This window comes from Strix aluco, chromosome 6, assembly GCF_031877795.1.
Source record: "Strix aluco isolate bStrAlu1 chromosome 6, bStrAlu1.hap1, whole genome shotgun sequence".
Taxonomy (NCBI): domain Eukaryota; kingdom Metazoa; phylum Chordata; class Aves; order Strigiformes; family Strigidae; genus Strix; species Strix aluco.
This window is the reverse complement of record NC_133936.1, coordinates 18,965,663-18,991,606: the sequence shown is the minus strand read 5'-3', so window position 1 is coordinate 18,991,606 and position 25,944 is coordinate 18,965,663. Positions and strand designations below refer to the sequence as shown.

Sequence of the window (25,944 nt, the reverse complement as noted above, 5' to 3'; positions counted from 1 at the left end):
AAATCTAGCCTTTTCAAAGCAAGACTAAAAAGTATGACAATCCTACCACTGACTCTCCACAAGCTGAAGTCCTAAATCTGCTTTCCCCCTGTGCCCTCCTTTGTTTGCCAGGTAAGAGACTGACAGAAAACCTGTTTAATTTTCTGTAACAAAGAAGCTGCCTGCAGAGCACTCTTCACCAAAGCAGCTGAGCAGATCTAATTGCTTGCTGCTGGAAGGCACGTTCCTGTCCATTTCCCCATCCTGATCCAGGCATCAGTTTGACTCACTAAGAACCTCAGTGAAGGCAGTGAATAGTTTTCCCAGGGTTAGGGAGCTAAGCTGACTCACTGAGGACTTGGATGATCCCCAGAGGTCCCTTCCTACCAATATTACTCCACAAGCACTGCAGCAGGCATGCCAGGGAACCACAAGGAACACAGGGCTGGAAATAAGGCAGGAAAGCAAGCATTACTCTCCGAGGATCTCAGCTACCTTGTTGAGCTGTCCTATGCACAGCTGCTGCATTTACACTGCCAACTGACACGGGCAGCTCACTTCCATGTGCCCCTGACCCAAAGGGCTGATGGCGGAAGCTGCTGAAGCAGACAGTGGTGAGCACAACAGCCCTTACAGCAGCGCGGCTTGCAAGAAGCACATCCCGGCAGAAAGGGCTGCTTAGTTGGTGGAGCTGCCTCCTTCCTAGGAGCATTTTGCCAATATAATGGTTTTGCTAGGTTCTTAGTGCAACTCCTTCAAAGATGGCACAAGAAAAACTAAGAAAAGTGAGGTGGGCAGACAAATGAACAGCAGAAAGAGATCAATCTTCTCTTTTTAACCATCGTTAGACCTTTGGCATGGTTTGTAACACAGCCAGGTCAATTTTCAGGCAGAATTGCAGCATCTCAATTGATAAATTTCCTTTTAGCATGAAGGTCATGCAAGACCAAGAAGTCCATCTTGCAACTTGGCATAGGTTACAGCCTCATGCAAACTTTGCTTACCATGCCATAATCTGAGGTGAAGAGCACGTTCCCATCGGCACATGAGACAACAGTGCATGGCTGCAGCTGGTCCTGCTCCCGCAGCCATACCCTGGCACCCTGCAAAAAACAGAAGATCTCCCGTTAGAAAGAACTGGAGCCTGCAAGATCTGCACCTGGGGGAAACTGCGGTATTCAGAGGCTGCTTTCAAGCCACAGCTGCTTAAAATTTTTAAGCAAGTCCCACTTACCTTTTCAGGGAAACTGGTTTTGACTTTTTTAAAGTAACATGAGAGGAAGAAAAAGTAGTTTTAATCAGCTTCATGTGGAAACCAACATAAGAAAACATCAATTTTTACAGGAAGAGTCACAGAAAGATACAAACACACAGAAGAGTGGGTTCGACTGTCTAAATATTTTCAAACTTAGAGTAGCCAGTCATTAAAAGTCATGCTATAATAATAATAGAAAATGTAAATAAAGCATGTTTACAGTGTCATACACCCACACATCACTGTAAGTCAAAATGCTTCCAGAAGTCATCAGCAACAGCTAAGTAGACTTCACAGACTTTTGTTTTTCTCTCTTGCAAGAGTTTCCTTGGGTAAATGACATGACATGAAAGTTTCTCTGATGTGTATATACACTGATTTATATACACTCTGATGTATATATAATAGCCCTGCTGTATATATAGTTTCACACACACTACATCTTAAATTGCTCAGTGTCTGTCAAGACAATCCTGAGCACAAAGGCAGACTTCTGGTAACACATATGCAGGGATCTGCAGGGCAAGCAGATCTCATACCTCACCTACCAAAAAAGTGCTGGGAAAATCAGTTTCCTGGATTGACCTCTTCTGCCCTGCCTGACTTTGGGACTTAGTACAAGGGAAAGAGCAGGAGCACAAAGGCAAATCATAGAGCATGACCTGCAATTATGCAGAATTAGGCATAACATCACACCACATTTCAGTTATTGCAAACTAATCTGTTCCATGTCTTCCCATAGAAATCACATAAACTCTGCTTAGGTAAGTACTGAGAAAAAGCCAAAGTGCTAAACTGTTGAGTAACATCAAGGCCATACTGCTTTTCATCGATTCACAGACCTGCTTTCTTCCTAATTTGTTTTCTGCCCCTAAGTTATTGATTACAAAAGCCCTTCCTATCCTCTTAAACCCGTCAGCACCATTAGCTCTTTGCTTATAGGTTTATTATGTTTGAAGAGATGCAACAGTATTTCTATATAACATTATACAGAACGTGGAACACTAATTCTATTTTTAATGATTTATTTTAGTTTAGGTGGGCTTTTTTAAATTACTTTAGTCACTTTAAACACTTTAGTAGCCTGGATTTTCCTTATTGTAAAAGATACACCTATTGGCCAACCTCCAGTCCTCAGAATAAAGGAACTGGTTGTAATGACATTAAAAAAGACCTACATAATTCTAGCTTTGCTGCTGTGTTCTGCTCTAGAGTTTCCACAGGAGGCAGATTAATTTCCCCTAACCAAGTGAATGAAAAGCACCAGTGCATCTGATCAGTACCTAAATCCAAGGATGGTGTGCAAAGATCACCCTCATGGCTAGTGAGCAATAGTAATACAAAGAAGTGCCTTCTTATGTTGCAGATTCAAGTTTCAAGATCCCAGAGAGCTGGTAAGCAATGCACTGAATACAGATTTTGAGGAACTATACAGAGGTCTTCATGACATCCTCTTACATTTTCTGAAACTCTTGATGCTTGAGACAAAGTGTCCTGAGGCATCCGGACAAGACATTGCTGTTGAGAAAAAACATCCATTTCCCAAATCACATTCTGACTATGCCGCTTAAACATGTGAACAGCAACACACGGTAGTAGAAAATCTTTATGCTATTTTCACCAAAGGCCCCTACTACTATCACGGTATCAAGAGCAAAGAGTCAGAAAACAGCAAAGTTGTGCGTGGAGTTCCCAACAGTGGGATGAAAGAAAACATTTTCTAATGCACTTACCATAAACACTCATTCCCAACAGTGCATTTCAATGCCTCCAGACACCAGTAACCCATGGCGCACACACAATGCGCCCCCCAGCATTAGGAGTGTGCCATGCTCACAGAGCCCTCCATGGTTTGTCCCCACAGAGCAGGAGGATCCAGGTTACACACACTTTCCACTCCCTGAACTCAAAAATTAGTTTGGAGATAGAGGCAGTTGATAATCTGACACACAAGAGACACTCCACGGGCATGAACACTGTTATTTATTAGGTACCGTTTAGAGTGAAAAAGTGGGGAGATGGACAATAAGATCCCTCTGGTATCTTTAACACCTAGAAATTATCAGAAAGTCCAGACTGACCCAGACCTCTTTCCCAGCAGAAGTCCATGTGTAAAAGTAGTAAAAATACTCCCAAAAGCAGACCTAGTTCTTTTGTACAATACTGCCCCATTTCCTACAGACTTATGGCAGATCCTTCTGTGTGATGCTAAGGAGCAGAAAGCAACACGATGTAACTCCCAGGCACTGTGGTATTTCAGCTGCCCAGAACTACTTACTCAGTTTCCTTTGATGCTGTAGCTGTTTTTACAACAGCAATTGCCTCTGCCCCGTAGAATAGCTGCACCCATTTATGTTGTTTCCAAAAGGAACATCATGCTCAGACAGCCAGAATAGGAACCACAGAGCAAATAATTATTTTAACTTCTGCCCAGCATAGTCCCCATTTCCTGAAAGGCTGAGTTTGTTTTAGTGCATCTCCTTCCATCAGCCCTTTTTTCTAAACATGAAATTCCCCAAGGAGCCTTGACTAAATACAGAAACAGATGGTGACACCAGAAAGACTGCCCCCACATCACTCCCCTCTCCCCCAATACCACACATTTCATTGATCAGTTGATAAGATTAAATTGAGCGGAAAACTCCCAAGAACTGCCAGGCAGCAAGGCTGAACTTCCATGGGAGAAGCAAGGGCAGCAAAGCAGAGCACAGCGCAGCACTGCAGAGCAGTGACCTGCCAGCTCTGGGGGGTCCCAGCTCCTGCAGGCACCACAGACAATGGGAAAACCCCTGCTCTCCTAGCACAAGGGTAAAAACCCCTTCAATTTTCAAACTGGGATATAGGTGGTCTCACCCACATCCAGAGACAAAACAGTTTAACAAAATGAGGCCACAAGCTATCACTGATTTGAAGAAAACACCTTAACACACAGCTAAGGAACAACAAAGTGATGATTTTGTGTAACCACTTTCCACTGAATAAAGCTGGCTGAATACTGATGATACAGTTAACTTAAGCCCCTTATATTATGCGAATAGCACATTCCCTTCCAATTCTTCTTTTAACTAGGAGTTTATTAGGGGAGTTGTTTTGGTTTTAAGTGGAGCAAAACCAGCAGGTACTGAAAGAAAGAAGTAGTAATGTACCAAAGTTCCTGTATCAAGGGTAGGTCACTTGGGTGTTAAATGAACTCTCGGAGACCAGCATACTCATTCCTATGGCCTCAGTGATGATCTGTCCACGAACTGGCCTTGCCACAAAGCGCATAGCAAAGCACAATCCTGAAAACTGATCCCATGACATGGGGTTATAATTTAGAAAATAAAGTTGCTGGCATACCAAGAGCCGTATTTCATCAGTACTGCCTCACTCTCACACCATGCTGTCTTCCACTGTGGAGAGTAAACTCTAAGATGTCATATTTCTCTGTTCACATAACACCTGGCACTTTGGGGTCCTAGACTTGGAAATAAATAACATTCCCTGGTATCCATGATAGCAAGAAATCAATTGAAGTCACAGATTTCTTTGGCTTTCTGTGCCTTTTCTGAGTGACTGATACCAGGAGTTATCTCTTGCATTCACACGCCTGTATCTGCATCTCAGCAGATGCAGTATGCTGTGTCTGCAGGGAAAGGATAAGAGAGATCTTGTACACTGTACCCCAGGGAAGGGGCGTAGAGGCAGACAAGCAGTGCACAACCCTGACAGCAGAAGCAAAGCACCCAAGCATTAAAGCAGAGCATGTAGCTACCAGTGGGTGCACCCTCCTCATCAGCTATCCAACTACTGAAGGCAAAGAGAGTGCCAGAAGTTGAGATGCAGATCTCTGTACCTACCCTGCAGGTCTCTGTGGAGAGGTGCCTTTGCCTCTCCACAATCTCCCAGCCCAGCAGGAGACACATTCAGGGGTTGACATGAGCAAGCCACTGCTCTGCAACAGTACCACACTTCAGAAACGAGTCATCATAGCCTGCTTTCCTCTTATGTGTGTAGCCTGGACTACCCTTGAATCTTCATGTTTCCCCAGGACCTCCTCTTTTCTGGAAATGGCTTCTTCCCAAGTGCAAGCAAGAATGAGCTGCCCCAGCTGTACAGGATTTGAGGAGACAGTTAGCAGTGCTGCCTCTCTCTGACAGCACTCACATGCCCCGTTCCTCCTTGTGCACAAACCTGCACAACAGCCAAGAGTAACACGCTTGGCAGGGGCTACAACCATGATGGGTGCATCAATTTTCCCTGAGTGATTCAGAGAGGAAAAGTGGGTTTGGTTGGAAGACACCTTCCTCTGTATGAAACACGCACACCATTCTCCACTCTGTTCCCATTATGGGATGTTTTTGGCATGCTTTCCTTGTGAATGAACATAGTTATCAGGCTCTAGATCAACCTGAAAACACAATACTACAAGAGACTCTTGCAGTACCTTGGTTTGGGTAACTAACCCTGATCACTGTTGCAGCCATTCAGCAAGGGGCAGGGACTGTAAGTCCAAGTCAAAAATTGCTGCTGGTGCTGTAAGTTTTTCAGCTGTAAGTATTGTGTATATACATACCTTTGTCCTCCTAGCACACTAAGACTGTTCAGTGGGTATTAGGCATCCAAGCCTTGTGTTTTTCCTGGCAAAGGATCCATATGCTCCTAGGCTTGGAATCAGCATTGTGCTAAGCCAGCTCTCTTCCCAGCCTCAATGGGCTTTGTGGTTGTAAACCACGCAACAGAGATTGGGCTAGAAAGGCCCTTGTGCAATCCAGACAAAGCCAGGATCAGGTTTCAATAAATGCACTTTTCAACAGATTGATCTAGATGATCATGAATAAGTGATAGATATAGAGAGAGTTAGCTAATGGATACAAAATTGGTGGGGAGCGGGAGTCCCTGACACCCTAGACCCTTATGGGAAAGAAAGCAACCTTGCTGTTTTTCTGATGTCAGTCTGAAATGAAGTCATACAGCCAGTCCCTGGGTTATATCTGATCAGCAAGACCTGGACCAGCTGCTGGAAGGGAGGGGGCAGCCCAGGAGGCCACAGGTAAGGAGAGAGGCAGAAGCAAGAACAGCTGAGCTGGCAGCAGCCAACATGGAGCTGCTGCAAGAGAGACAATACCTGCAACAGCAATCAGGATAACAGAAACAAAAGTCTACTTCTTGCAAGGCACAAGGATGACATGCTGTAGAGCAAGAAGGGACTGGATTTCACCCAGGAAGGAGCCATGATTCCCATACAGTAGCCACTGAGCCTAGGCAGCACAGCTCATGGAGCTGAGCACAAAGCTACAACCGTGGGTCCTGCTGCTCCAGAGCTGCAGCCCAGGCTTAGTCCATGACTCAGACTAGTTCTGCCAATTAGCAGTCCCATTCCTTACTAATTAAGAAGCAAAGCCCTCAGTCTGCCAGCAGCTCTGCAGAATAGCAGTATCAGGAAAAGGTTTGTGCATTTTAAATTGTCTAATCTAAGAGCGGTTTGTCACTTCTGGTCACTGATGTATGTGCACTGCTTCCCACCCCTCTTTTGCCTCCCCCTCCCATCTGTTCTGTTCCTCTCTCCTCCTCCAGTTTGGCTGCTGCACATCTCCCAACTTCAGATATCCCCCAGGAAATGCCTGGTCCTTGAAGGTAATTCTTGCTCTTCTCAAAGGAGCAACTACCCACTACAACAACGACACCAGTTCCTCGCTATGAGAGTGGAGGGAGTGACCCCCCAGCTGTTTTCCCATGCTTCAAGGCTGCCCTTTGCCATAAGCACAAGGTTTGCAGAGAGAAGGCAGGTGTGCATCCTTCCAGGCTTCACTGCAAACTCTGTCCAAGTCTCACCTTAAGATAAGCTGCCCCCTGCAATTCCACCATGGGCAGTGGAGTCACTGCCCTCCTCAGCTGAAGCAACAGTCCTACGGAGTTTGCAACCACCTGGGAACATCTCACCAGCCTTGAAAATGTATGCACCGCTTCCATGCCTCCTCTACGAGCAATTCCCCACCTAAAATCTGAATTAAAACAAGTCACTCCCTAGGGCATATTACTCACATTGGTATCTACAGATGTGTAATCCCTGTCTCTGAAATCCCTGACACATCACAGCAACCCTGGCTTTCCCACATGTTCTCTGTAGTCCTGAAAGGAAGGAAGCAACATGGCATGTGCAAAAGGCCAGCCTAGCCCTAGAAAAACTTTCACTGACCAGCTAGTGGCTCCAAACAGAGCAAGTGAAGAGCTATCCCATCCTATCCCTGCCCTGCCCTCACCTTGGATATTGCTTTGGGTCTCCTCTCCCTCTTGCCACCAAATACATAGTGAGGCAGCTTCCTTGCAGCTCCCCTCGCTCTCTCAAATTCGGCCAATGGCTTCAAGGCTGAGGCTGGGCTGATGGTCAGCTGAGCGGCATTCAAGGTCCACAGAGGAGAGCTCAGGGCCTCAGGAAGTCACGAGGATACAGCAGTCTATCACAGAGACACCAGCTCCACCATTCTGCCTCCGAGCAGCCACTATACAATGTGTTTTGTCAAAATCTCAGATGACAGCCCTGAAACAGTACTTCTTCTGCGATGTTTATTACACATAATTTGGGATTATGTCCAATACCTTTTTGCATCTTGCCACATCCTTGACTTCAATAATTCCCTGCCATGTGGAGTTCTACCATCTACTCACACGTTATATGGAAATGTACACTTTTTAATCAATCAGTCTCATCGCTATGAAGCACAAAATCCCTTTTTCTCACAGTCAGAGGTGGAGGAACAGAGGAATCCAATCCACCTTTTCTGTCTCATCCGTTATTTTCTGCTCTTTTGCCATGTCTCTCCCTATTTGTCATTTCACCAATAAAGTATTCTCAGGGTTTTTAAACTCTTCACATGAGACATTTCCTTGGTGTTTGATCGTCCTCAGTGTTCTTCCATCAAACACCACACAGAAAGCAAGTGGAATGCCTCTGAGCTGGGATGCACTGTCAGCCAATCTGAAAGAGTGAAAGTGGGGAAAAAGCGGGAAACAGACCAAGTAAGAAGTTAGGGAACAGTAAAGACAATAGAGCCCATGTTTCACTATTTTCTCTTCTAAAACCACTGGGGACAAAGACGTGTGCTAGTAGCAGCATCCAACTACTAGACAGGGATGGCAGCACTGTGAATAACAATGGAGAAATGCAGAAGTTTTTAATAAACACTCCTGGAAAGCACCCCTCTTGCATCACACTGAGATGCTGAAGTGCTTTCCCATATATTAGTAAATGGAAAGGACATAAAACATTTTAAAAATCAACAGGTCCAAGAGTTCCCAGAGATCTGTCCAGTAAAGTTTCTCACCAGCTGACATTCATTTTTGATAAGCCTGGAAATGCTGAGGAAATTCCAAGACATTGAAAGGGTCACAGCCTAAATGAGGCCAATGGCAGGATTATCCCAAGTAACCATGGGTTGCTTAGACAATCCCAGGGAAAATACAGCCCTCAGCTTTTCCAACTTAAAGGTACTCTAGCTTTTATCATTGTCCAGTGCCAGTCAACATGTGGAAAGACGACCAGTCGAAAAGACTTCTTCATTCTTTGCATTCAAGTGTAAGAGATAAATAAGACAGTAAGAGATTTTCATGGCATTGATCATACAGAACACAGTATTCTGATAAAAGTCAGCCCTTGAGGAGCAAAGAGCAGCAAAGGGATCTCAATGAATGGGGAAAATCATGACTAGTTGAGGAACTATCTAACAAAACTCTGCAGAGAAAGGGTCAGTACTATTCTGGGTTCTCATCAAGAACCAAAAATCAAAAGTAGTACTGACAGTACTAGCAGATGCCAACATCTGGTAGATCAGTAAGTACCCACAAGGATGAGACCATCAGAGCAGTGTGGATTCCACAGCCTGCTTGTTTGAACAAAATGGGATTAAAATACAGCCAAACTGAAAGGTCAACTTCAGGGGAGGAGGACTGCAAGGAGCACTTCAAACGGAGGAATGTCTTCTGGAAAGTCACAGAGCCAAAGAGAACTAAAAGTTGCTAAACAGAAACTGCCAGGACATTTGGTTGCAACAAAAGCTGATGCATGTCTGGGATGTATAAACAGGAGTAAGGAAGTTTACTGCTTACTTATGCTTTGAGGTGTGAGAAAGAAGCCTTATGGAGAAAATAAAAAACCCCTCATTTTTGCTATTCAGAAAGATCCCTTGTAATGCAAAAGTTCTTGTGAAAATGTTAATGTCATTATGTAGATTTGCCAGAGCTCGGGCTGTGCTATCTAACCCAGACACTGATAGCAGGGGGACCACAGCAGCATGTGGCCCAGCATGGGCTACAAACCTCACCTCAGTCCCTGCATACTCAACTAACCAAACCCTGCTGCGAGGACGCTGCTGCCAGCAGTACTGACACCACAGCTCTGCTACCTGCTGTCTCACCTTTGTCAGCAACCCAGAGGAGACCTGGTGCCAGAGAATAATTTCTTGCAGACAGAGAAGTTATTTGGGACGAAACAACTCTCATGAAGCAGAAGAAAAGTAGGACCCAAAACCGGATGGAGATGCCAGACACTTTAGAAATGAAGCAGGATTTATTTTAAACCAAGGTTGTGTAACCACTTGAAGAAACTGCAAAAAGCGGGGGATCCTCCAGAAATAAGAAGCCTTTCCAGAAAGTGTGATTCAGCCAAACCTTAATCATTGGCTCAGGATGCAAGTAGCAGGAATAAACAGGACTAATAGACAGCCCTGGTCCTAACCCAAATTTCTATCTTCTCATCAAATACACTGATCACTGCATCTACAAGAGGCCCTGCCCCTGGTTCCATTGCTATGATAATTGTTGCATGTACAATGACAGGACCCAAGAGTCGCCCGGACACTGTGCCAAGCAGTGCGTGGCAGACAGGGCCTCCGTAGGTGGCTTTCCTGGGACTCAGCCCTACAGCACCGCTGAACTGTGTGCAATCTCAGATGGAAATGAGGAGACAGAACCACAGAACTTAGGGTAACTGGAGGATAACCAGGAAACGCAGACTTGCAGAAGTTTCAGTCTTAATGATCACATTTAAATAGCTCGCACATTCTCCTTAAAGCAAAATGGGAAATAAGAAATTGCAAAACATTTGTGATTATTATGTTTAAAAAAAAAAAGTGAGGCAAGAAGTGAAACCAGAGCTGTCCGAGGTGGTTTTGGAGACAGCAATGGAGCAGCTGCAGGATGGCCCAGGGAGACACGGCCTCTCTTCATGTGGGGGCTCCCATCCAGTGCCCACGCCAGCCCACCCTTGCCCCGCTGACAGGATCTGACAAGGCTGTAGCTCACGCAGCCTGGCTCCAGATGAATGCCCTAAGGAGGAAGCTAACAGGACTCCCTCTCTTCTGCCAGACACTTCTTCATGTCACCTCTGGCACAAGAGCTTTCTTCCCCACAATTGCTTCTCCAGAACAGTGCAGCCAGGCCCTTTTGCCCTACACCTGCCTTTTTATGGCTCTGAACGGTTTGGGGGAGATGCAGCTGGGATGGAGGATTCTGCATGTAGGAACATCCATGCTAGCTCCATGGATATCTTCAAGGACAGTGGTACTTCTCTCTAGCTGAACTATGCAGACTAATTAAACAGAGATTGCTCTGTTTGGTATCGACACAGAGAGCATTACATACACAGCACAGATGTAATAGTCAGCATTTCTCTGTCTCTTTCCAATCTCTCCGGATCCTCTTTTCTAAGAGGTCACAATATTCTCCATAAACTAAGAGGAGGTCACCAGGGAAGGTCATCAAAGCACATGTTCCTCAGGGGAGGAGAGAAGCTTGGTGGGAATACTCCTTCATGGAGCAGCCTCACTGCTGAAGATGACACTCTATCTACCATTTCTTTCCAAGACAGCATTTCTTTCCAAGATGGCATTTTCCTAAGCCAACGGTTGTTAACACATGGGCACTCAGCTCACCGTTATCTGGAAAGACAGCACATCACTCACGGTCAGCATCACCCAAGTTAGCTGAACCATTTCCCTTGTCTCAGACAAGAGTCTCTGGAAGGATTCTCCAGGACATCCGGCCACGGTCCTCTCTCTCACAGGAACTCCACCTTCTCCCAACGGCAGGGAGCGTGGGGAGGGCAAACCAAGCTGTTGAGAAACCTGACCCAGCGTGCCATGTACGAGCTCTCCCCACCCAGCACAAGTTGGGCTCCCTGGGGACACTGATCTCTGAAAGATGCAGCCAGGCAGCTTCAACCAAGAGCTCAAAGCTGGTGAGAATCGCATGTGCAACCAAAAATCAGACTAGTACTGTACTTGCTGCACCCATGAATAAGGCAGGCTCCACACTGCAAAAATGCATTCACAGACAAGTCCCTTCAGTTCTTCTCCTTACCCACATACTCTGTCTGCAAATGTTTACACACATGAGTTTACACCAGCAGTAAGGAGCCATCAGACACCTGGAGGACAGTGTGTACAGTTAAGTATCACATGGCCAGCAAAGGGCCACATTCTGCAGACCAGCCCGTGGCTTTGTGGAGTACTCAGACACTTCCCAGTTGCATCAAGCAGTCAGCACACCCGCGCAGCAGCCAGAGCAAAAGAGACCTGGCAGAGCTGCTTGCTCCCCACCTCAATTTGGGGCCAAGAAAGCAGTTCAGATGCATGCATCGTGGCAACTCAGGTAGCCCTTGTACTCCTCCATGGACTTGACTTGGACTTGACATGGACTTGAGGCTCCCCCCAGGTCTGCATGTGTCTCTGGGGGAGGTGGCTCCTCTCCCCACCTCCATGGCAGATGTCCCAAGCCACAAAGAAGAGAAGGGCTGTAGTCAGGGGAGGATGGGGGACAGTAAGTGAAGACCAGGCCAGCTGTACAGAGGACAGCTCAGACCACCACAGCCGTGCAGGACATGAGCACAGGATCCCCCCTGTCTTGTCAGAAAGCTTAAGAACTCTGAGGGATTTATTTTACAACACAGATGAAAAGCATTGCATTTCACCAAAAGAGCAAGGAGAGAAACTGTTCAGCCCTTAAAATGCCAGCATTTCTAGGCCAGTGGCACATGAGCAGAAGGAGAACAGCATCTGTGACTTCACTGGATGCTGCTGCTCAGTGCAGGCTGACCGTGGGGCCATGCCGAATGGTCACTCCAACTGGCGAGCAGAGAGGGACAGGATGGGAGAAGTGCCTCCTTTAACCCTGGCCGTGACATTCCTGCTCCTCGGGGGGAATTGGAGAGCGAGTCACATCCTCTGTGTCACCCCACATCCTGCCCACACTCTAGACACGCAGGGAAACTATCATCCGTCACCGCGCCACAGCCCTGGCCTCCAGAGCCCCTCCTCCCTGTCTGGGCACAGGACTCGCTGCAGCAGCCAAGAAAGGAGACGGCAGCGCACACACTGTCTCAGCTCCTCAGCTCGTACCCGGCTGGAGCAAAGGCGTCATCCGTCACATCTCTGAGCCATGCTGCACACCAGACCTCAGATGGCAGAGGCACACAGCTTTGTGCTGTACCACTTGCGGAGGATGAAGGCGTCCTAATCTGGCCCACTTGGGATGCCGCAGGGGAAGAGCATCGGCAGCACGCCCCCCGCCAGCTCACTGTCCCCAGGGTCAGCAGTCAGAGGAGGACACGGCACATGGGAAGCCCTTCAGCAGTGTCAAGCTGGCACAACCGGCCAGAACTATTCTCCCCTTGGCAGAGCCAGGACGATAAGTAGGTTGAACCCATCACTAAACCATTTATCTATGATAAACTTCAAAGAATAGGAACTCCTTTAGTCTCCAGCATGCCAAGGGAGGAACCGGGGAATCTGGAAAGACCCATGGCATCCCCACCTAACCTCAGACACCGACCACATCGCTCAGTGTGGTATCTAAACGCTGCAAGCACAGCATGGGAGCCTGCTAAGGCAAGACCAACAACACGCTGGGGTTTAAGCTATTCATTGTAAGGGATGACATGCATCCCCTGGGACAAGCTTGGCTTCTGCTGCTGCAGAAAGAGCAACTCCCTTCTGCTCAGGCGTTGCCCTCCCACCAAGAACCCCCCATGGAGAAGGAGGAAGAGTGGCCAGGGTGCAGCAAATGCCAAACATTCCCGCTCCAGGGAAGCCACGTTCCCTCTCTCCTACCCCCACTGCCTTTCCTGCAACGCAAAGCTTGATGCTTTCCCACGCACGCTCACCCTGGCTCTCCAGCCTTGGCCACCTTGCTTCACCAGGGTTTAAGCCTGTGATTTACAAGAGATTTATTTAAGACTCATAGAAGTTCCAGCTTCAGGACTGCTGCTCAGCCCTTCCCTGGAAATCCCTGTTTCTCCAGATAATGGCAGAATCACGCCTGGACAAGTAAAGCTGGACAAAGCAGGCAGTTCTCTGCTGGGTGCTACTTGCTGAGACACGCACCTCTGGGCATCCCCTCTCCAGCCTCCCATTCCCGTCAGGCGCTTCAGGCTCATCGGTGGCTACTCCTGTTGCAAGAGGCCAGGAGGTTCCTCGTGACAGAGGGGTGGGCATAAAGGCTCTGGTGAAATGGCCCTTTGGGAAACCCTGGCCTCCATCTGATTAGATACAGGCGGCCCAGGCTTCCAGGAGCAGCAGGTTAATCAGTTAATGGCTGAAAGGATCCTGGGCAATGTGCTGCGCATGCCGCTGGGCAGCCCCAGCCCCACAGCCCCCGGGGCAGCCACTCCTTCCTCACCAGGGCCAGACCTGGGAAAACATCTGTTCTGATAAAGAAAGTGCTTCGCCGGGGAGGGGGCAGGCCCCAGCCCATCAGCTGCTCCAGCCCACCGACAACCGGCTGCTCTGGGGGGGCTGCCAGTTCCCTCACCGCACCCAGGACAAGGCAAGGGCCAGACACTGGGTTTAATGGCTTGGAAAGCAATCAGGGGTTGGAGGGCGGGCGATGTCTGATGCCCCTGGCCCCAAACAGGAGGCTTTCAGAGCTCAGCTGCAGACCTCAGGATGGCCCGGTCACCCCACTGTGCGTGCCATGCCCAGTGCCAGTGTCATGGACACCCACTGTCGCCCACGGGGCCAGGAAGGGCAGCCCCAGCTTTGCACCCGCTTGCCCCTGACAACCAAAGGCAGCATCAGGCTGGGCTGGAAACCTGTGTGCACTCAGGCAAGGAAGGAGGCAGAATTTCGGGGGATCTGGGGTGCGCACAGCACCCGGCCACGTTGCGTTAAGGCTACACATGGCTTTCCCCCCCGCCCCGGGCAGCGCAACGCCCCACACGGCTGCTGTAACCCCCCGAGGACAGGGCACTGCAGGCAGGCGCGGGCCCAGCGCCCTGGTCTAACAGGTCTGAGCCTGGCCCCGGAGCAGCCCCGCTCCGCCCGCCAGCGTGAAGGTGACTGGGCAGAGGCCCCGCGGGACCGGGGGCTGCGGCGACGCTTCCCGGCTGCTCACCGGCCCGGGGCGGGCCCGGTGCCACGTGCGGCGGGCCGAGCTGCGGCAAGCACAGGGGCAGGAGCGGGCTCCGGACCCTTCGGTCGCCCCGGGGGGTTAAAGCAGCGTGCGAGCCGTCTCCGGGCAGCCATGACTATCATGCGACAAATCCTCTCCTCCCGCAAGCAGCCCTCAGCCGGAACGGCTGGCACCGCACACCGCCCGGGTCCGGCCTCCCGTTACCCGTTCGGCTCCTCACCAGGGGCTGCCCGGTGCCGCGCCGGGCCTGGCGAGCGCTCGGCGACAAAACCCCCCGCACCTCAGCGCTCAAGAAAAAAGTGCAGCCGGGACCGCCCGGGCGAGGGGGCGGCGGGCGCGCAGCATCCCGCGGCTCCGGGGGCGCACCCGGCACCCCCCGATGCTCGTCCCACCGCGGGACCTGACCCTGCCGGCCGGCGGCCCCCGCCGCCCCCAGCCCCCGGGCAGGGCCGGGCAGTCCCGCCGCCGCCGCCGCCCCGGTCCCCGCCGCTGCCCACCTGGCAGAGGGAGGCGTCCATCGGCGATCTGGCCCCGCACGGAGCGCTGCCGGCCGGCTCTCAGCGCCGCATCGCCGCGGCCGGGCAGGCACCACGGCTCGCCGGCCCCGCGCCGCGCTGGCTCCGCCCCGGCGGGCAGCGGGGAGCGGCCGGGCCGCCCCGCTCCGCCCCGCTCCGCCCCGCTCCGGGGCGCGGGGAGCGCGGCCGCTGCGGCTCGGCGCGTGCCGGGGAGCGGGGGAGCTGGCCACGCCGGCTGGGGAGCAGCCAGCATCTCGGGAGGGGGATGCTGGAAAGGGTTTGGGGTGCGGGGGGCGCCGGCTGAGCCCGAGCGGCCGGTGGCACCCACGGCCATGCAGCGGGGACCCCCTCTGTACAGCCATAGCGGCCAAGTGAGGGCTTTGGAAGAAGCACTGGTGTCACTGGAATAGCAAACATGTCGGGGCTGGGGTCCTCTCAGCAGGTCGTCATAGTGCCACAAAGGGAGAGAGGCCGTTAACAAGAATCCTGATAGACCTTCAAAATGATTTCTCTGAGATCTGCAACAGCTGGCATAGAGCAAGAGGCTGGGTGAAGTCTGTCAAAAAAGTGTGGCTGGATCATAGTCCACAAGTGCTTACACTGCAAGGGTGTTTCTTGCAGTGAGAAATTATTTCTTTATTCTGAAAGAAAGGAGATTTAACAGAGGGGGGGGATTCACACACAAGTTTTTTTGGATTTGTTGTTTTTGTCAATAATGTGCTTTTTTAACTACTTAAAACTCAGAGAGGATTCTGAGAGAGATGACAGTATCTTGTCCAACCTCTGACACAAGACAGAGCCACACCTAGGCCACTGTCTGACCTGTGATGACCACTCCCACCAGACTCTTCCACCTTCACTATCTGGACCCTTTGGTAGGGTTTCCTAATATGTGAGTCACTGTCAGTGTGTCTTTCCGTTTGATACCAAGTCACTGAGAGCTATCCTGAGCATGACTATCCAGCCCCTTTTGTACTTGTGCTGGATTAGCTTAATCTACACCACTTTCCCTGTTTTATGAAAACATCATGCAAGACGGCGCCAGAAGCCTCACTACAGTCCTTATCTCACATCTAATACTTCTACCCGCAAAGCCAATTACCCTGTTAGTGAAGGGGATTAGATCAACTCAACAGCGATGTGTCCTTGACAGTCCTCTCTGCAGCCACGCGTTTGTCATCAGGCTGTTTCTGACATGGCCAGCCTTTTCCCTGCGGGAGGAACAGTTCATCCTCTGCTATCGCTGCTTCTTCAGACCATTTTGGCTGTCCAGCACCAGATGTCCCCTCCCAGACTTCTCCAGTGGAGAAACTTCGGCCATGGTTCCTGTCATCCAGGGCTGTGTGACCCATCAAGGCATGACCCTCACAGCTGTATGGCAAGGGAGATCTGACAATGAAGTGGCACGCTAGCAGAAAACCTATTCCCAGCAAACACACCAAGCAACCCAAATGCACTCATCATAAACTCGGGGCCTTACCCTTGCTTCCCAGGCCAGGGTCCTCATGAGCTCCCTTTCCTTTTACCAGGCACACACGGGAGAAAAGATTTCCGCACACACCATGGAAGAAATTTCTAAGCCCATAACTGCTGCAGTTTTCAGCATGGTGACAGTGGTGCAGCACATGTATTGCTGGGCTGTAAGGGAGCGGCCGCTGTTCCAGCCTGGCAGACCTCCCTCCAGCTCTGAGCCAGGGGGCTAACAGGGCTTGGAAAGCCCAGGGTTAGGTGAGGAACCAATCTTTCAAAAGACAAAGTTTTTAGTATTAAACTAGTGTTGAGTGACACCTTCTAAGAGGGAAGAAGAAGGTGGCTTGACCCTCTCCTTAGAACAAAGTAGCTTTCCAATGCATCCAGGCAGTAAATGCTGGATTCCCCAAACGAAGTGACTGATGCTGTAAGCCCTGTGCTCCATCAGCCTGGTGGGAAAGGTGGCAAGAATCTTGATAAGAAACTTGTGCCTGATATTTCCTCCTTTCTGTTACAGGATTAAATTGTTAGTCCTACATTCATACAGCCCAGCTGGAACCAGGGATGTCTGAACTGTCTCCTAAATCTATTTAGGCGCTGCTCGCTGGGAAGGGGTGGCTACCACCATCTGCTTCTTCACAGAGCTTTGATAAGCAGGCGGGTGCTGACTTGCCATCGCTGGCCACCTGGACGCTGCCACCACCATGTGTCTGGCACCTCATCTCTGCACCCCAGCAGTTCCGGGGTGCCACATCAGTGACATGATGAACACAAAGCAGTCAACGAGGGCTGGCAGGGACCCCACCACTGAGGACAAGCCTGGGACCTCTCTCTAGCCCATCAGCATCCCTCTCCACCTGAAGGCTGCCTCCTGCCCCGAACCTGGATCAGCAGCACTGCCCACATGTTCAACAGCACAACAACCCCCAGCAGCACTACAGGCTTGGGGAGGAGTGTCTGGAGAGCTGCCAGTCAGAGAGGGACCTGGGGCTGTTGATTGACAGCCAGCTGAACATGAGCCAGCAGTGTGCCCAGGTGGCCAAGAAGGCCAATGGCATCCTGGCTTGTATCAGAAATAGTCTGGCCAGCAGGGACAGGGAAGTGATCTTACCCCTGTACTCAGCACTGGTGAGGCCGCACCTCGATTACTGTGTTCAGTTTTGGGCCCCTCACTACAAAAAGGACATTGAATTACTCGAGTGTGTCCAAAGAAGGGCAACGAAGCTGGTGCAGGGTCTGGAGCACGTGTTGTACGAGGAGCGGCTGAGGGAACTGGGGTTGTTTAGTCTGGAGAAGAGGAGGCTGAGGGGAGACCTCATCGCCCTCTACAGCTGTCTGAAAGGAGGTTGCAGAGAGCTGGGGATGAGTTTCTTTAACCAAGTAACAAGCGATAGGACAAGAGGTAATGGCCTCAGGTTGCGCCAAGGAAGGTTTAGACTGGATATTAGGAAGCATTTCTTTACAGAACGGGTTGTTAGGCGTTGGAATGGGCTGCCCAGGGAGGTGGTGGAATCCCCATCCCTGGAGGTGTTTAAGAGTAGGGTCGACATAGTGCTGAGGGATATGGTGTAGTTGGGAGCTGTCAGTGTTAGGTTAACGGTTGGACTAGATGATCTTCAAGGTCCTTTCCAACCTAGACGATTCTGTGATTCTGTAGCAGCAGTGCCGGAAACCCAGTGAGCTCCCAGACCTCCTGCCAGCCCAGCTGCAGAAAGGCAGGCACAGAAACCAGGGTGCCACTGCTGTTCTCCTCTGCTTGTCAGCAGAGAGACGGGCTCTGACAGAGGAGAGCCAGGGAGGGTGGGTGCCAGGGGGTCTGAGCAATGAGCTATTCCTGCATCCGTGAAAGGAGCAACCCTCCGGTGCTGCAGGCAGCAGAGCCCCGCACCCAGCTGTAGCAGCAGCAGACAGTGAGTCAGCTTCCTGCTGGGCTTTCCACACCGAGGGAAGGTCGGTGGAGGACTGGCAGGAACAAGCCAAGGCAGGAATTCATCCTGGACACCAGACAATATCCTCATTTCCTCTTCTGCCACGGGTCTGGCATACTGCTGGGAGGCGGGCAGGCCAGCGTGCCCCTGCTGCGGGCGGTGAGCATCTGCCAGGCTTGCTCTCCCATTGCCTGCGAAGGAACAAGCTGTGACACTTTGGCCGTAGGTGCCACCTCCCCAATGGCTTATCAGAGCAGGGCTCAGCTTGTAGGGTGGGGAACTGATCTCCTCTGCTGTCATCCCTGGGATGATCTCACTCGGGAGAGCGAGCAGCAGAGGCAGGATACCTTGGACCCAGCCAGAGGCATGGGGAGGCACAGATGCAGGAGGAAGGCATCTGTGCTCTGCCATGCATCGCCACCATCGCACACCCCACTGCCAGGCCCTGCTGCTTTGCCAGGGCTACCAAATCCCTCCTTGCCCAAAGCACAGGGCAGCCAGAAAAGGGTTCTCCAAAGGGGGAAAACTGCTGAGAAGCAGCGACCAAAAGTCAAGCATATTCCCTTGTAGGAGTGGCCTGACCCTGTCAGACCACCAGACAACAAGGCACTCTCCCAACGCAGGCTGTACGTGTGCAAGGGGAAGGAGAAACACAGCAAGGCACTCACTGAACCCTCAGCTCTGGCCCCCTCCCCACTCCAGTTTCACAATTGCTTGAAATTGGCCTAAAAATTGATTCTTGAAAAGGGCAGTTCCCTCCCTCCTCCTGTTCCCAGCCTGCAGGGAGCCCAGCCACAGCTCAGATCCAGGCAGGGCCTGGCCAGGCCAGCTCAGGCTTGGACTGCCCGAACTCAGCACAAAGCTGTGGACCTCTCCTCCTGCCCCGCTGCTCACAAACCAGCCCGGTTCCATGCAAGTTGTGGATGGCAGTGATCAAAGCCACACCAAAGCTCTCCCTGCCCGGGGCTGCTCTGGGGCTCTGCAGCAGGAATTAGCCCAGGCTCCTTGGGGACAGTATCATGTTTGTACCAGATGTGTCCCTGCTCCTGAGGAATGTGATTAAGGCCGCCTGAAGAGACTTTCACAGGGTCACACCAAGCACTGCAGCACCTGCTCCCCCAGAGAGCAGGAGTGTGAGTGGGAGCTCTCCTTGCAAGGGGGACAACACGAGGTGGGGGGTGTTTATCTGTCCTGGGCACTCCACTGGCTCCGGTTTCACTTCGGCCACCATCGGCAGTGAGCCCATCTTACTGAGCACAGACCGCTGCCTTTGCACATTACAGAGCCGAGGGTGGCTGCACCCCTGCGTAGTCTGACCTCAGTGGGAAAAGGTTTTTATCCCATCCAGGCACAGGAATGCCCTCCAGGCCTGCCCTTTCTCCATAGGTCAGGAAAACAGGATGTCTTCTTCATTTTCAGCCTAAGCACAAGAACAGAGAGCTGGAGTCAATGGGCCCAGAGGGTGGATGCCGGCAACATCGACCCCACTGTCACTCCAGCCACCCCTTGACCTCTGAAGCATCCTCCCAAGCTGCATCACAGGCCAGCACTAGCTGTGTCTTTCTACCAGCCCCATCTGCACTTGGCCATGCCGGATGGATCAAACCCATGATCAGGTATCTCCAGCTTTCTCTGTAGATAGTGGTCCCGATCTTGTTCCCCTAGCCCAATCCTTCCCTCCCTTCCCTGCCATATCCCTGGCCACACATCCAGTTCCTGGCAGCAATGAGCCGAGGTTACCTGCCACTGCTCCCTTCATGTTGCCACAGGTTTGCCTGGGGCCAAAACATATCCGTGTGTGGCTTTTACACCTCGGTCATGAGCAATGCAGTCCTGGCGGTGAGATCGCTGAGAAAGAAGAGAGCTGAGCTGCACAAGGCTATAATTACAGTAGGAACATGCGGGGATGAGGCCAGCCAAGCGCATCCACCTAATTTCCTCTCCTATTAAGCCTGCCCTGCTTTTGTTTGACCCAGACCAAGGCTTGCTATTAACGGCATGATGCTGTGGAGGTCACAGATGGCTCTGTTACAAACAGCCTTGCGGATTCTGCTCAACTGAGTGTATAAGCAGGGCTTTGCTCACAGATACCATTACTGCAGGATTCATGCTGTAGAAAGTGTGTCAGCCAGCTGTAGTGCAGGCGTTTCCCAGACTGGGCTGTTCTACCAGACACAAGCATCTTTCTTGTCTTTGTCTCCGGCTGCATGATAAACCCAGACAAGCAAGTGAGGAGTTTAAATGGTGTCATATCACCACGCCTGGCCGTGGCCAAGGTCTGCTGATCGGTGCTGGTAGCTGGAGCTCAGTGCATTTCCTCTTCCTGATCTCACCTGTGCAGCTTCAGCAAAATCATTTCTATGTTAAAGGGAGAGCTCTTCTCCTCACTGTGCACCTGCAGTCAAATGGATGCCAATCCCTGCCCTGTTTTGGTGTACATGTTCCTTATAAGTCCCCAGGAGACAACCTGCAATGCTGGGCTACTGGGTTAGCGAACCCAAGGAGCAGGCGAGGCTGTGCTAACACCTCCTGTCTGCCAGAACACCCGGTTTCAAGGTCCATTTCAGGGCTGAAAAGCAAGTGCAGCCCCAGTTCAGAGCACCAGGAACCAGCATCAGGCCATCTGTCCTTGCTGAGGATGAGAGCCTGTCACAGCAGGAGCTGACAGCTCACCAGCCTCTCCCACTGCCGGTGACGTTGCTGTACCCTGCGTGCTGGAGAGGGGGACATCCTCCAGGGACACTGGGCTGATAGATGAAGGCAATCATCCAGCTGGGCTCCTGCCACAGAGACTGCAAGGTCCCCCCTCTCTGCAGAAGTCACAAGAGAAGGATTACTCTTCTGTCCTGTTCAGCGGCAAGGTCACATCTGGCGGCCCATGGCCCAGGAGGACACAGAGCAATGTGGCAGAAGCGATGGGGGATGCTGTGCAGCACAGGTGCTCAGCATTTCTCCTTGTGCCCTGCATGGCCCCCTCTGAGAGAGGCAGGACACTGATGGGTGCCAGCCCACCTCCCTGCTGCTCCTTGTAGGGAAGAAACTTTGGCAGTCACATTTCAGAGCTCAGGCTGAGCCTTCCCCATCCTGACCTTACAGCAGCATTGCCCCTCTCTTCAGGGGAGCTCATGTGAGCCCCCTCTGCACAGCAAGACATGGCAGCTTGTGGGTAGGTGCACCCCAGCCAAAAGCATGCACCCGGACCGGGGAACCTTGCACAGGCAGAGGAGAAGTGTCCCAGCGCTGTCCTCATGGAATTGCTCCTGGCCGGGGCCCCCTGGCTCCCTCCCTATGGGGTCCTGGCGCCAGGCAGGAGGGCTGGGCACAGCCCCAGCCAGCTCTCTGAGCAGGCAGCACTTGCTCACTGAGCAAGCTGAAACACCATGGTCAAGGGTCCCATTCCCATGGGCAGCCGGGGGGAGGTGGAAGGGGAAGTGTTGGTGTCAGACTCCTGTTCCAGAGATGCTGTCCCTGTCAGAGGTTTCTAACAGAGAATTTGCTCCCATTTCCCCTTCTCACTCCCTCAAGAGACTATTTACTTCTCCTGAGAGTCCCTTTGGGAAGCAGTCCTAGCACAGGCACCTCAGCGAGCTGGAGGGCTGAAGAGCCCTGCAAGGACGGTGCACTGGGAGGGGCAGGGCAGGAGTACAAGGCAGCAGGCAGGCAGCCAACCGCCCAAGGTTAAGGAGTCTCTCTCTTGCCAAGGCCAGACAAGCCTTTGGGACAAATTCAGGGTCGTGCACAGAAGTACTCACTTGTATTGAAGAAATGTGCTATCCAAGCCTGTGCCCAGGAGTCAGGCAACCCTGCAAGAGAAGCATCCTTTGCAAAGACCTGTGCGAGGGCAAAGTGCTGGAGGGAGTTGCATCTCTGCCCTGTAGCTCCGTGGCAATGCCCGTGAGGCTGGCAACTGTCTCTGGGACAGGCTGGCTCTGGTGTGAGGGACATGTCCGAACCTGCCGTTCCCATGGGGAGAAAGGTTTGTGTTCGACCCCGAGGAGGGCAGGTTCCTCCCCTGGCAGGCAGCAGGGCCCAGCTCAGCCCTTTCTCCTCTCCCTGGTGCTTCTCCTGGGACTGGTGAGTCCCTTCTTTTGAGTGGCACAGAGGGGAGGTGGATGGAGGGCAGAAGGGGCAGGGAGTGTGGGGCTGGAGCCACGGCAGGGATGTGCGGGGTCACCGGTGCTCGGCAGTACTCACTGGCGGTCCTCAGCATCTGCAACAGCGACCCGGACCCTGGGAGCCATGAGCTGGGGCTGCTCTTTAGCTGGTCTCTGGGGCTTCACGCACAGGTGTCTTCCCTCTTAGCATCAGCTCTGCTCTCCCCAAACGTGCAACTCATGTTTAAACAGAGCCACTTGCAGACACTTGCTGGGGAAGGCCAATTCAAAGGCGCTTGCCCCTGCCACAGTGTGAGGAGTGTGCCATGCTGCTGCCTCCTGCCATTTTTACCTGCCCCCCCCGCCAAGTGTAGGGCTTTCAAATCCCTCCTCATGGGGCAGAGGAAAAAGCATTTTAAAATTTATTTTAGTGAAGTCTGAGTGCCTGAAAAGCAAACACCAAAGCCCAGGTAAGGACTTCCAGATATACAGGGGAAAGTGGAAACCTTGCCAGGGGCACTGATTCCCAGTTTTGTCTTGGGAATGGTCTTAGCCAGCAATTTCCTTGACTTCCCAGCAGTACAGCCATGTGAATGGGTGCCAGTGGTATCTCACAACAGAGATGTGCCAGCCCCTCCTGGCTGTGGAGAATAAAAATAGCTGAAGAAGATAGCCTGAGTGTACTTGAACCCAGGTGGCAGAAACAGAAACCCAAATAGTTTACCTAAACATGCAATGGTTTAAAATAATACAGTTGATAGTTTTGGGAACAGACCTCCTATTTTTAGTTCTCCAGAGAGACAAGGGTGGCTGCTTACTTTTGTAAAGATAAACCTCTTCTCAAATGTCAAAGAGGTGGGAGAAACTGCTGCTCAGAGTGCAGTCCTGGTCTGGCATGACCAAGTCCCCTTCCAGGGAGCAGGAGGACACTTGCCCCATCCCAGAGCATCCCCCAGGCAGCTGGGGGGCTGTGGGCACCCAGAGTATTCTCCACCACCCACATCAGCATTCCCTGGGGCTGCAGGCAGCCTCTCCACTCTTCTCCCCGCACTGCACTGGCACTGGCATTTCGTGGTTCAGTATGCTCCTGGTGTGGCAGTACCCAGCAGGCTCTCCCTCCTCCTCTGGTCCCACAAAAGTGAGGGTACCCCACTGGGCTCACCCCTTGCAGCTCCCTCACTGCTCCCACCCCAGTCCATCCCTCTTGCCCTCCTCCCCACCCACCCACTGTCTCCTCTCCAGCAGAGCAACCAGGACTAACTCATCTGAGCTGGCCAGATGTCTCATCCCTCGAAGCAGCACGCCAGCCTTTGGTAGCATGGTCTGCTGGCTGAGCCCACACACGTGACCAAGACCAGAGCCCCTGCAGCAATCCTGCCTGCAGCATTGTGGTGCAGTGCATTTCCCAGCACATCCAGGGCCCAGGACCGTGTGGGTGAGCTGCAATCCTGTCTGCCTCCTCTCCATCGCCGTGGTCACTCATGGAAGCCCTCTACTCTGCCCTCGAAGGGGAGATCAGCGCCTTCGTGAGGCACGTGCAGCGGTGCCAGCAGGGCTTCGACCTGCGCAGGTTGTACCAGGTGCTGCTGCTGGTGCTGCCGCAGAGCCCCTCGGGGCAGGTGGAGAGCTGGCAGCACCTGCAGAGGCTTGCCCAGTGCTGGCCCAGCTCAGCCAGCCCTGACGTGTCCAGCTATGTGGGCTGGCTGGCCTCATACCTGCAGCACCTGAGCATGCTGAAGGAGAGGTTCGACGCCAGAGTGGTGGTCCCACTCTGTGAGAACTTGTACATGCACGAGGAGCCAGCTGCCCACCCCAACCAGCAGTCCCCCCCGGCATCCATCCCGCGCCTGGCCACACAGCTCTTCGCCCACCGGCGTAACTGGGGGCTGCTGCTGCAAGGGGGGCCCCTCAGCGAGCGGGTCTTCAGCCCCTGGAGCCTGCATGACCTGCATGGCTTTGCTGGTGTGGGGCCCGTTGTGAAGGTCTTGCGGCTGGTCCCTGATGTCTTTCACCAGAGCTTGGCCATGGCAGAGCTCGCCCGGCAGTGGGTCCGTCTCCACCGCAGCAGGTACAGCCTCTCCCTGCCACCATCACCATCACAGCCACAGCAGCCACAGGCTCCCAGCACTGTGCAGCCCCCACTGCATGGCAGGGCCCCCCAGCAGCCCAGCTCTCCCCTGGGCTTGCCCGACCTCTTGGTCCCGCTGCAGCCCTCAGGCACAGGCAGCAGTGCCAGGGTGCTGCGAGCCCAGCTGCGGGAGAGCCAAGAGGAGCTGCTGGCCCTGCTGCACCGTGGGGAGAGGGCGGCCGCCCTGCATGCCCAGGTCTGTTGTGTCACCCGGCGCATCCAAGTCCTGCGCCTGCAGCAGCGGGGCGAGGGGATGGAGCTGGCACAGCCCTGGCAAAGCCCAGCTATGGGTATGGGAGGTCGCTGGCACCAGGCTGCCCTGGCTGAGGAGCTGCAGAAGAGCCTGGAGCTGGAGGAGTACCACCACAGCATCCTGGAGGCCGACTGGCTGCTGGAGCTGGAGGTCAGGCCCATCCTCGTCCGGAGGATCGATGCGGTAAGGGGCATGTGTTGTCTCTGCTTGCGCTCCCTGCCCTGCATCCCAGGGTGAGAGCGGAGGCACTGCCATGGGCTGGGGAGCTGCACGGAAAGGGCTGGACATGGATCTTGTGAGACTGGGTAGAGCCATAACCTCTCCAGTCCAAACTGATGGTCCATTGGACAGCCCTGGGCATTCAGATGTAAGGAAGGAGAGCCGTGGAGTGGGGAATGGGAGAGGGAGTGTTTCTTAATGTGGTGGAGCAGCCTGTGGGAAACATTCGTGGATGCTCCCATCCAGGCCACCTGGATGCTCAGGAGATGGCCACTCATGCTGCCTCCTCTCCTGCAGGTTCAGCAGCGCTGCCAGGACCTGGAGAGGATGCTGAAAGGCCAGGCACTGCCCGTCTCACAGAGGGCCCAGCTCAGAAGCAGGATGGCCACCACCCCTGCGCCCGGGCAGGCTCAGCCCTCTGTCACATGCCCCATGGCAGCGGCCAGCCCCAGGAGCAGCCAGTGGCCCTGACCACGGGAGGTGGGACCACCACCTACGGCCAGCAGCAGCACCCAGAGAGCACGCCTGGAGGACATCCAGCCCATCACAGGGTTGGCAGCCAGCAGCTCACGGGGACCTGGCTTGGCTCCTGCCTGGGAAGAAAGCGTGGAGAGAACGTGTGTTTAATGAGATGTTTTCTCCACGCTCAGCCCGTGACCCTGCTGTTCGGCATGTGGCTACAGGCTGGGTAAGGAGATGAGCACTGAGCACTGCTGAGCA

The 25,944-nt window shown here is 52.7% G+C and overlaps 1 protein-coding gene across 1 annotated transcript in view; it reads right to left on the bottom strand.

The window, feature by feature from the left end:
* Positions 1 to 15,216, bottom strand: part of LOC141925211 (unconventional myosin-X-like) — a 97,508-nt gene extending 82,292 nt beyond the window's left edge. Inside the window, exons 1-2 of the mRNA XM_074828949.1 lie at positions 15,115 to 15,216; positions 984 to 1,082 (exon numbers count right to left, since the gene is read on the bottom strand). Of these exons, the coding sequence (XP_074685050.1) occupies positions 984 to 1,082; positions 15,115 to 15,135 (120 nt within the window). The 5' untranslated portion in view covers positions 15,136 to 15,216. The remainder of the gene's footprint in view (positions 1 to 983; positions 1,083 to 15,114) is intronic.
* Positions 15,217 to 25,944: the final 10,728 nt, after the last annotated feature.